The sequence below is a fragment of the Sphaerodactylus townsendi genome, unplaced genomic scaffold (genome assembly GCF_021028975.2).
Source record: "Sphaerodactylus townsendi isolate TG3544 unplaced genomic scaffold, MPM_Stown_v2.3 scaffold_815, whole genome shotgun sequence".
In the NCBI taxonomy this organism is placed as follows: Eukaryota; Metazoa; Chordata; class Lepidosauria; order Squamata; family Sphaerodactylidae; genus Sphaerodactylus; species Sphaerodactylus townsendi.
Window position 1 is genome coordinate 1 of NW_025951040.1, and position 12,146 is coordinate 12,146.

Here is a 12,146-nt window from a genome sequence, read left to right on the forward strand (position 1 = left end):
CCATCATCCCCTGCCAGCATGATGCTGGCAGGGGATGATGGGAACTGTAGTCCATAACATCTGGAGGGCCGCGAGTTTGACACCTGTGGTCTAGGAAATCTTCCTTCTCTGATATTTACTTACTGATTTACTTACTGACTTCATTTACAAGCCATCTTTCTTGCTGAGACTCAAGGTAGATTACAATGCAGGAAGAACTGTTTAATACATACAGCCAGAGGTGGGATCCAGCAGGTTCTCACAGGTTCCCGAGAGTAGGTTACTAATTATTTGTGTGTGCCGAGAGGGGGTTGCTAATTGGTGATTTTGCCACGTGATTTTTGTCTTAGTTACGCCCCTCCTCTCAGCAGTAGCGCGCAGAAATTGAAGCAGTCTAGCAGGAGGTGCACCGGCGTGCATGGCAGCCTGCGCCTGCGTGCATTCGTTTCCGGCGCAGCGGCTGCGTCCTTGCCACAGCCCCACCCAGGAATGCCCCGCCCCCAAAATGCCCGGCCACGCCCCCATCATGCCCCGCCCAGCCCCATTGGTGCTACGCCACAGTTTGAATCCCACCACCATGGGAACCTGTTACAAAATTTTTTGGATCCCACCACTGCATACAGCCCACAAAACTGGAGAAAAAGGCACAAAAATCTAGTATAATACAGCCAACAAGAGATTGGTGGGTTCATCTTAGAATGTGACTTGGACTTCAGGTGCCAAAATTAGTCAATGTTATCTGTCATCTTCTTGCCCATACAGAATCCGTGGGAGAGCAAATGACTGGAACTCTGGGAGGATCTGTAACTTTCCATCTGAAGAGACTTCAAAAAAAATCCACCCAGATTTCCTGGTTTAAAACAGTAGAAAAGCAGACTGTTATTATTGCTGATGTGGATGTAGGTCTGACCTGCCGCACGAGTGTCCTGCGCTTTGAATTTGTGCAGAGACTGGTTGTCTCTGAGGACTGCAAGAGCTTACAAATCAGCCCTTTATATCAAAATGACTCTGGAAGATACATTGGACAAATAGGGGAATATTATGAGACCTTCAGTCTGAAAGTGTACAGTAAGTATTTGAACAGCAGCATTTTTCATGGGGAGAGAGGCAGCATCATGGAGAGGTTAAAGATTCAGACTAGGATCAGAGGTGGGATCCAACCAGTTCTCACCACTTCTCTAGAAGTGGTTACTAATTTTTTCTGAGTGCCGAGAAGGAGTTACTAAAGCAACCTCCCTGCCCAATAGGGACTGGAGGTGCGTGTGTGCGCCGCCGCCACTGTTTGAATCCCACCACCATCGGAACCTGCTATTAAGAATTTTGGATCCCACCACTGACTAGGATATATGGGAAACCCAGGCTCAAATCCCCTCTCTGCCCCCTGGAAACTTTCTGGGTGAACCTGTGCCAGTCCCCCACACTCAGCCTCGACCCTGGCATGTATTTGGATGGGGGACCTCCTAGGAATGGCAAGACCAGGACATGGAGGAGGGCAATCGCCAACCACAGCTGAAATTCTCTTGCCTTGAAAACCCTACAGGGTCACCATAAGTCAGCTGTGACTTGAAGGGGGAGGAAGGGGGAGGGTTTCCCATCATGCAGTGGGACATCATGAAAAAATGTGACATGAACTTGAATGTGACTTGACAGCACTTTACACACACTCAGAGGTCTTAAAGACTTAAGATTTGTGAAAAAGAGGAAGAACTACAAGGCTTATGGCCCTTTGCCATCTATCCTCAGGAAGCTTCTCTGCCAGGTCAGTTTTCCCCACTGACAGAGATCCCACCACAGGGTGCCAGCCAGGGGTTTCTGTGCAGAGGCAATCTCGCATGTGTTTTGTCTCCACCCATCCTGGCAGACCTTTCCTATCATAATGACAGGCATTTTGTCTGGCTTTATACATTGCTGAGCTGAGCTTCATCTAAAGACCACTCTCAATGCAATCTGGGCCAAATGTTAAGATTAAAAATGACTGGAAAGGATAACTGTAGAGTACGTTGTGATGACTTTTACTTAATTTTTTTTAACTAGAGATTAGTTTTGAGTGATGCAGAAGATACAGCGGTCTTCCACTTCCAATGGTACGGTGACCGGTTTATTACTGCCAACTGTTGCCTCACAAAATACTGATCACATTTTCATGTTCACCAGAATTCTTTTAGTATGAGAAAGGCACTGTTTTCTATAGCACACATATGCTGATTTGGTTAAACAGGTTCTTGATGCACTACACAAAACCTGCAGAACCTGTTTGACCTAAAGCTTCACATCATGCCCACTGCACAACAACTCCGCTTTCAGCCCTCCCCATAATCTGCTAGTCTTGTTGTAGCTGGCTGGGGAGGAGAAAATATGTGACAAGGAGAGAAAATAAGAAATAATTTAGACTGAGAAATCCATTTCTGCTCAACTTTCTATAACAGAGACTGCCAATTTTCACATGTCCCAGGCCTAAGCACAAACTTCTGTTAGGATCTGCTATGCTTCCTCATTTTTCGGTCTTTTACAATCTCTCTAAATTGCCTTTCAGACAATGAATGTTCATTTGTATTCTGTGAGAGCAACCCTAAGCAGGCCTACTCAGAATCAAGTCTATTCAATGAGGCTTGCTCCGAGGAAAGTCTTCTTATACTTGTAATGTATGTCTCCTACCCTTCCCCCCCACCCCACTATCCAGAAAATCTAGCAGAGAATGATCTGGACATCCAATGTGGAAATGATGGAAATGACGTGTTGCAGCTGAACTGTTCTGCAGGGAGGTGGGAAGATGGAGTGAATTATAGCTGGACCTCACAGAGCGAGAATGGAAAAAGCTCCCCTCAGACTGTCCAGATCCAAGGGGATGACATGAACTACACCTGCACAGCCGAGAATCCTGTCAGCAAGGCCTCCAAGACAGTCTCTGTCCAGCAGGCCTGTGAAGGTAATAACCACCTTTGCAGTGATTCTTAATACTAACAAGACAAAGGAGCTTATAGTGGACTATAGAAGGAATAGCTCAGAAATTCAGCCCTTGACTATAAATGGAGATCAAGTAGAGCGGGTGGCTAGTTTTAAATTTCTGGGCGTTATGATTAAAGAGGACTTGACCTGGGGTGTACAGACTGCCGCGGTGGTTAAGAAGGCCCAGCAAAGACTGTACTATCTGAGACTTTTAAGGAAACAACAACTGAATGGAAAACTCCTGGTGTCCTTTTACCGCTGTGCTATAGAGAGTGTCTTAACCTACTGCATCTGTGTATGGTTCTCCAGTTGCACAGTGGCAGATAGGAAGGCGCTCCAAAGGGTGATCAATACTGCACAAAGGATTATCGGCTGCCCTCTCCCCTCCTTGGAAGAACTCTATAATTCCCGAAGCCTAAAGAAAGCCCAAAATATTCTGAGAGACCCGTCTCATCCAGCACACTCTCTTTTTGAACTGTTACCATCTGGCAGACGATACAGGTCTATAAAAACTAGGACAAAGAGGCTTAGAGACAGCTTCTACTCTAGAGCTATGGCTATGCTGAACTCTGCGGCTTCGTGTTGATGTATTTGGGGCTGTGTAGGGATGGGTGGAGGAAGGGGAAAGTGAGGATGGGGTATGAGTCTGAAATTGTGTGCATCGAGGAATGCTGCTGTAAATTTTGTTGTGTGTGCACAATGCCAATAAAATGCTTATGCTTATGGATTCAATGTTTATATGGAACTATTGCATTGCAGTTTTGCAGCTTGCCTAATGATACATAATAATAATAATAATAATTATTATTATTTATTAAATTTAGTATACCGCCCTATCCCCGAAGGGCTCAGATATTATAGATTATAAAGTGAGTTATAGATATTTAAAGTGGGTTTTGAGAGCCAGCAGGATGTAGGTTATAGGAAACCCATGTTCAAATCCCCAATGTGCCATGGAAGCGTGGAGGACCTCAACCTCTGCAGGTCTCTTGCCTTGAAAACACCACTACGGGTTGCCGTAACTCAGCTGTGACTTGATGGAAAAAACAGACACACACAAAATGGGTTTTTATTTACTTAATGTGATTTATATGCCACCTTTCCCATTCCAGGCTCAGGGCAGTTTCCAGCCTTCTTAATACAGTACATGATAACACAAAAATATAACACAATAAAATAATACCGATATAGCATAAAAGGTTTTAACATGTAAATTTAAAATTGTCGTTTAAGAGCTATTGTCTTATTTGTCTCAGGTGGAAATCCCATCTACATGTGTGCCTTCATCGCAAATGAATGAAAAGAGTTAAAAGCTCTGTTCATTAGGGCAGAGACAATTGATAGGGACAGCAACAAACAAACAGCATTAGTTTCATTCTGTTTCTTTGCACGTACCCAACAACCGAGTGAGGAAATTGAAGGAAGTCAGAGGGAACTGGAAATAAATTAAACTGACACAGATGCTTTCCAATCACAAGCACGCGCCCGGTGCAATGCACCCCCCCCGCCCCCTTGTAGTTTTGCTAATGAATGTATTAATAATAAATAAATACTGGACCAGCCCTAAAGCAGAAGAAATACCAATAACTACTGAACTCCATTACTGACACAAATCGCACAGCTTAAACATTGCTTATATTAACAAGGCCCAGGGTAGTCCGCTGTTGTCAGATCTTGCAAGCTAAGCAGGGTTGGCATTGATTAATACTTGCATAGGAGACTGCCAAGGAGGTCCAGGGCTTATATGCAGAGGCCGGCAATGGCAAACCGCCTGCTCGTGTCTCATTCTGTAGGCACAGGGTGTGTTCTGAAGATTCTTTAAATCCCTATAGAATTTGATACCCTTTTAATTTCATTGTTTTTACATTTTTTGTGTGCTTTAATCATAACTAATTAAATCAGCTGTATGTAGGCCTTATGCTCTCTGCCCCTTTCTCTGTTACTAACCAGATCAGTAACAGTCTTGATGAATACCCCTTGTTCTTACTTATGCTTTGGAATTCAAAAGATTTAAAACTATGTTGTCTTTGAGGTCTTTCCGTCCTCGCTGGCACCATAAGTCTGTCCTCTTTATTATTATTATTATTATTATTTATTAAACTTGCTATACCGCCCTATCCCCGGAGGGCTCAGGGCGGTGAACAACATAAAATCATACAAAAAACATAAAAATCTTAAAACAGGTACATTCTACAATAGGGCCCGCGAGACCCATATACCACCCTCTTCCAAAAATGAGGAGGGGTCCCAATGATGTTAGGGGACCCTACTAGCAGGGGGGGCGGGGCATTATCGGCGGCTGGACTCTCCAAAGGCCCGGTGGAATAATTCGGTTTTACAGGCCCTGCGGAACTCTCCAAGGTCCCGCAGGGCCCGAATAGCTGGTGGTAATGTGTTCCACCAGGCCGGTGCCAGGGCTGTGAAGGTCCTGGCCCGTGTGGAGGCCAGCCGCGTCATCAAGGGGCCAGGGATCTCCAGTAGATTCGCCTCTGCTGATCGCAGAGGACGAGCCGGGACATATGGGGTAATGCGGTCCCGAAGGTACGAGGGTCCCGGGCCGCGTAAGGCCTTAAAGGTCAACACCCACACCTTGAACATGATTCGGAATTCGATAGGTAACCAATGCAGGCGGCGCAACACAGGGGAGATGTGTTCACGAAAGGCACCCCCTGTGATCAACCGGGCCGCCGCATGTTGGACCAATTTCAGTTTCCGGATCAGGCGTAAGGGAAGGCCCGCGTAGAGCGAGTTACAATAGTCCAGTCTGATACAAACAAGAACACAGTCAAATGTTTCGGCTCTTTGTTTAGATAAGTAGGGCAACTGAGAACAATACTGATAAGGTGAGGCTGGGTCTTAGTTCACAGAACGTCAAAAGTGTGAAATACTGACATCTTCCAATGAGGGCCTCTGCCTGGCTAAAATGTTTTGGGTAAGGGGATGATCTCCTCCCTCTAATGATTGATTGATGATGATTGTACTTTGGGGTGTATTCTTCTAATGGTACTATTCTGATGTAACCTATAAAAATAAGGGACTGCAGGCATTTTGGTGTGGCTCCTCTGATGCTAACTTGTTGGCCTGAATAAAAATTATTTATTTAATTTTATTCCTTGTCGGCTTGAGCTTTTGGGGCTTAAATTTCTTAACTAGTTACCCTGCGGTAACACTGCCTTGAAAAAGCTATGTGGTTGCCATAAATTGGTATTACAGTTCTAGTAAATAATAAATAATTTCATTTCCCTTTTAGGACTTCTGCAAGTCCTAATAATTTCATTTCCCTTTTAGGATTTCCCTTTAAAGTGCTTTACTGCACTTAGGTATCTTCTGAGCTGGGGCATTACAAGCTTCATGATTCATCTGTAATACCAGTTTATGGCAACCACATAGTCTTTGCATCTGGAAAGCAGTTTCAGCTCATGTGACCAGCCCAGAGGCGAAGCTGGGCCAAACTGTGCCCGGGGCAGATTCTATGTTTTCCGCACCCCCCATAGCCCCCCCACGCCCCCCCTTACCTTAGTCTCGGCGGAAAAAGTTCAGCTGAAAAAGTTCAGGCCTGATTAATGGGAAGTCATAAAGCACTTAAGAACATAAGAACATAAGAACAAACCAGCTGGATCAGACCAGAGTCCATCTAGTCCAGCTCTCTGCTACTCACAGTGGCCCACCAGGTGCCTTTGGGATATCACATGCAGGAGGTGAAAGCAATGGCCTTCTGCGGCTGTTGCTCCCGAGCACCTGGTCTACTAAGGCATTTGCAATCTCAGATCAAAGAGGATCAAGATTGGTAGCCATAGATCGACTTCTCCTCCATAAATCTGTCCAAGCCCCTTTTAAAGCTATCCAGGTTAGTGGCCATCACCACCTCCTGTGGCAGCATATTCCAAACACCAATCACCAGAGACTTCTTTTTAAACTTTGTTTGAAAGATGGTTGTTCTTTAATACCAAGAGAGGGCAAAATACAGTCAATCAGCAAATCTTGATTTTGTTCCTATTTTAATTGTATTCAACATTTATTCACTGTTGGTTTGCCATTTCTCAGCTCCATCATGCATGACAGACACTGTATGTAGAAATGCAATTTCAATTGCATAGTGATGCATTAGTGAGCAGTTTTGGTCAAGAAGAACTATCCGAAATATGTTGAGGAAAACAGCACCATAGAGTCTCTTTCAGAAATATGGTTTGCAAACTAGTCAGTGACTCAAATTATATTCTTTCTCTTTTAAAGGTATCACTGTTGGGTCTCCTTCTCATTTACTGATTGGAGCGACAGTCGCGGCATTGATTGTTGTGAAAGTGATCGCCATTGTTCTTGCTGTTGCTTTGGCATCAAGAAAAAAGAGACCCCAGAGAAGATAGGGTGAGACTGCAGCATTTAGCAACAGTCAGTTTTGGGAGACCTTCATCTACCGTGTCCTAATTTCCTCCAAGCCCCACCTTCTCTCAATTCCAAGTTTCCTGACTATAGGACTGTATTTATTCCCAGATGGATAAAAATAAATAAATAAATAAGGGCTTCTTCACAGTTAACTGTCCACATTGACTCCTCTGGTCTGTGAATTTACTTCTAGCCAAGAACTGACATGTCCAGGAAAGTTTAAAATGGTGTTTGTGTGAATGAGAAAGAAGCAACTTCAAAGCAACTTGTTTGCAAACACCGCGCTTGCCGCGGGGTGGTGGCGAACTTCTGCGTGTTACCGCGAAATTGATTCGCCGTGACAAGCTACCTTCCGACCAATCAGGCAACAGCGGAGGCAGTTCATGCACATTGCATGCGCAGGCTTCTCCTCCATTTTTTAAGGACAGGCGTCCCCGTCGGGAAAAACGCGACAAGCAGCTTTATAATTACATGGGCACGTCTTGGGGAACGCTCATTTCCGACTGCGCATTATCTAACGGAGGTTTTTAAAGGAAAAACAGGGTTGCGGGGAACATCGGCGGTGGAAAGCGAAACTGAATTTCGCGCCGTTCCTGGTGACGTTCTCTTTCCATCCAATCAGGTCACGGCAGGGCGGTGTGTGCGTGTTGCGCATGCACAGATTTTCTCTTCTTTTTCTTGACAACAAAAAAAGAGCCCAACCTCTGAAACGGCGCGCCAGCCAATCAAAACAGAGACCCGCCCTCCGATGGCTGCTATCGGTGCGGAACACGTGCTCTTGGGGAACGCTGCAACTCTGACCCCGCGTTATTTAGGGAAGATTTCCCGAAGAGCAAAATGATGGGGGGAACAACTTCTCCATGGTCAAAAGCTGCGGAGTCTAACAAACGCAGGGTAGACACCCTTTGGCCCACAACAATTGGCAAGTGGGGAAAGGCCCATTTAGGCCCCTTCCGCACATGCAGAATAATGCACTTTCTTTTTCTTTTATTTTTGGGTTTTTTTATTTTGTTTTTATATTTTTGTATTTTTTATTTTAAAAAATTATTTCTTATAAAAAATAAATAAATAATGCACTTTCAATCCACTTTCACAATTGTTTGCAAGTGGATTTTGTTATTCCGCACAGTAAAATCCAACTGCAAAGTGAATTGAAAAGTGCATTGAAAGTGCATTATTCTGCATGTGTGGAGGGGGCCAGGTTTGTCATTGCCTGCCTGCAATCCTGACTCTGGTATTCCTTGGAGGCTGCCCATCCAAATACTCACCAGGGTCAACCCTGCTTAGCTTCTAAGATCTGATGAGGTAGGCTAGCCTGGGCCTCTCCAGAAGTCACACACTCAAATCCCTCAGCCATAATGCTCATTATGTGTGTCAGTCACTACATACAGAGCGCTTGAGATTGTTGGTCAGTATTACTGGCTCATCCACAGAGCAGCTAGGGGTACCTGTTACCTTGTGTGCACAGAAATTGTGTCCTGAAATGCAAGTTTTTATTTATTCATTCAAGTTATTATTCATTATGTATTATTTGAGGACTTAGAAATCTCCTTTCCTACTTGTGTCTGAAGAAGGGAGCCTTTGGTGCTGGCCTCCCCCTTGCCTCTGACTGGCCACTTCTGCCTCTTTTCTTTTGTCTCTGTTGCCTCTTCCTTTCCTCAGGCAGCCCCTCCACCTCCTGGGAACATCCAGTAGTTCCCTGCGACAGTTTCAAAACTACCCAGATGGCCCTCCCATCCCTGCCCCCTCATCAGCACCTGCGAAGCACTTTCAGCTTGATTGTTTTTTGCTTCCTGTTAGGTTGACAGCAGCCTCTTCACCACCACCCCTCCCACACAAAACCCACATCTTTGCACAACTTTCTTTTCATACAAAACATAGCAGTAGGAAGCTTACAACCAAGAAAACACAGCGGATCAAAGAAGTTAAGATGAGAAATTTCTGGTGTGTGCTCTTTGTTGTCTCTCTACCAACAGGTATGCCTTTTAAAAAAAATTGACCTTTCTTTTTAATGTTCAATGTAGAACAAAAGTCCTGGCTTTCAGACTGTTAGCTCTTAAGGAACGCATCTATGCTAACTTGTTTTGTTCCCCAAGCAAACTAAAACTTGGCCAGAACAGTGTGTAAGATCCACAGACGAATGAGTAACAGTTCAAAAACGGTTTACTAATATTGAAAGTTCTAAGCTCTGATTCCTCCCATGCAGTCTGACTATTAAAGAATACGTGCAATGCTGGAAACAATGGGAGATTATTGAAGATCTTGCAGACACCAACTCTTCCTTGCTTGCTTCCAAGAAAATCTAGTCCATTTACGCTTCTTCTGAGTTCTTCCGTGTCCTCTAACTGGACTCTGTTTTTCCTGCAATCCTGTTGAAACTTGCTTACTCTGAGTTCTAGGGATCTCTAACATCTTAAACGTCTGACATATTGCTGTCTCCAGCCTTTCTTAGACACCTGAGACTAAAAATACTGTAAAACAAAAGGACTACAAGCTAATGTGTGAGGCTTGCGTTGGGTTTTCTCACTCCTCCTCACCTCCCCCAATCCTACAGAAATTTTGCCCACTCTTTAGGGCAGCAATTCAGAGTAATGAGAAGAGCTTTCTTTTTTTTTTCTCCTTTGAAAGAATTTTATCACTGCCAGTGTATTGCTACATCCATAGATTGGTGAAATCTGCATGAACTTTACATGATCCAGCAAAATAACACCAGACCCAAGACATCACACTCCCACACCTACATAGGCAGCAGAGAACAACTTCCGTGGAATGAACGGGTGGATGAAATGGCAGGATGGCTCGACTGGAGACACTTTGTAGCAGGTGAATCCCACTTAACCACACAAACATGCAAACAAAAAGCAGGGAAAACCCTGACAGGAGTGCTGATCTTAGGACAGCTGTGATGTCCCCCCAACACTGCTTGGCAACTCCCCTTTTCTCCCTTCCCCTTTCCTAGCTGAGCCATGGTTAAGTGCAGTGGTGGGATCCAAAATTTTTAGTAACAGGTTCCCATGGTGGTGGGATTAAAACTGTGGCGTAGCGCCAATGGGACTGGGCGGGGCATGACAGGGGCGTGGTCGGGCATTCTGGGGGCGGGGCATTGCTGGGCGGGGCTGAGGCAAGGACGCAGCCGCTGCGCCGGTCCTTGGGCAGGAAACGAATGCACGCAGGCGCAGGCTGCCACGCACGCCGGTGCACCTCCTGCTAGACTGCTTCAAGTTCTGCGCACTACTGCTGAGAGGAGGGGCGTAACTAAGGCAAAAATCACGTGGCAAAATCACCAATTAGTAACCCCCTCTCGGCACGCACAAATAATTAGTAACCTACTCTCGGGAACCTGTGAGAACCTGCTGGATCCCACCTCTGGTTAAGTGTGCTTGCTTGCTTCACCCACAGCCACTTTGTGGTTCCCCCTTTGAATGAGATCGTTCATTTGAAAGCAGGAGTCCCTGGAAGCCCCATAAGATACCGTCAAATGAGCCACAACATCACATAGAAACGCCCAAGAAAGCTGCATTCCACACAGGAAAAAAAGACTCATATGAAAGCAGTGCTTGATATCTAAATGGAAACTTCATGTCAAAAGCTGAATATCTCAGAGTGCCGGTAGTGGGAGGCGGAGCAATGAAGGAATCTTGCTTTCATGCCCTACTTGTGAGCTCCCTGTTGGCTGTGGTGGGAAGCCAGAGACTACATTAGAAGGTGTTTTTGTTTCATACAGCAGGACTTTTTCTGATATTTTTTGTGGAACACATAGCAAAATACAGGATTCTCTGAGAATCCTCAGGGCCCCTTCATGGCTTCATCTGTACCCTACAGAAATAAAATATAACCTGGGTGATGGCAGTAGGATAAATATGTACGGGACCCTTGTAAAAACCCTGCGAGAAGTACATTGCAGCAGAACAGCACAAGGTTGAATGAGGCTTTGTCCACATGTTGTTCTTTCTTGGTGTCAAAATGAAGACATAACCCTTAAGTGGCGTAGTGGCTAAGAGGCAGGTGCACTCTTATCTAGAGGAACCCGGTTTGATTCCCAGCTCTGCCGCTTGAGTTGTGGAGGCTTATTTGGGGAATTCAGATTAGCCTGTGCACTCCTACACACGCCAGCTGGGTGACCTTGGGCTAGTCACAGCTTTTCGGAGCTCTCTCAGCCCCATCCACCTCACAGGGTGTTTGTTGTGAGGGGGGAAGGGCAAGGAGATTGTAAGCCCCTTTGAGTCTCCTATAGGAGAGAAAGGGGGGATATAAATCCAAACTCTTCTTCTTCTTCTTCTCTTAACATCACCAGTACGAAGCAGGGAGATGGGGTCTTGGTCCCTGCCTTCTGTCAGATGCTACTCAAAATTATGTGAGTTGTGGGTTATCCTCAGTTTTGGAGGAATGCAGGGCCCAGTTAGGATCTGGACTGCAGCACACAGGGAGCAGGGCCTTCAACCTTCCAAACTATATTATTACCCCACCCTGAAACGGTCCTGGGGGAGGGTTTTGGGGGAACCTGCACGTGCTGTGGGGTACACCTGGGTTTCCCCAAAAGGCCCAGTAACTTCCAGTGGGAACCCACTGCTCCTTGGTTGCACTTAATGATATACGAAGGGGCTCTCTTGACATCACTCCCCCAGGACCGTCTGTGCTCCTCCAGCACTCTCATCCTTATGCCCCACCCTCCTGAGTCCCTTTTCAGCAGCATTCATTTCCACAGCCTGCACAGAAATTCCATCACAGATAAAAGGGACGTGAGTCAATACAGCTGGCAGTTCTTACCCTAAACCCGTGGTGGCGAACCTTTGGCACTCCAGATGTTATGGACTACAATTCCCATCAGCCCCTGCCAG

At 45.6% G+C, this 12,146-nt stretch overlaps 1 protein-coding gene across 1 annotated transcript; it reads left to right on the forward strand.

Annotated features, from left to right (window-relative positions):
• Positions 1–741: 741 nt before the first annotated feature.
• On the forward strand, positions 742–7,360 carry LOC125425576 (SLAM family member 5-like; the record flags this gene model as incomplete). Its single annotated transcript, XM_048483155.1, has 3 exons — positions 742–1,047; positions 2,660–2,905; positions 7,159–7,360. Coding segments are annotated over 3 exons (683 nt in total), but the record flags the coding sequence as incomplete, so codon positions are not given.
• Positions 7,361–12,146: the final 4,786 nt, after the last annotated feature.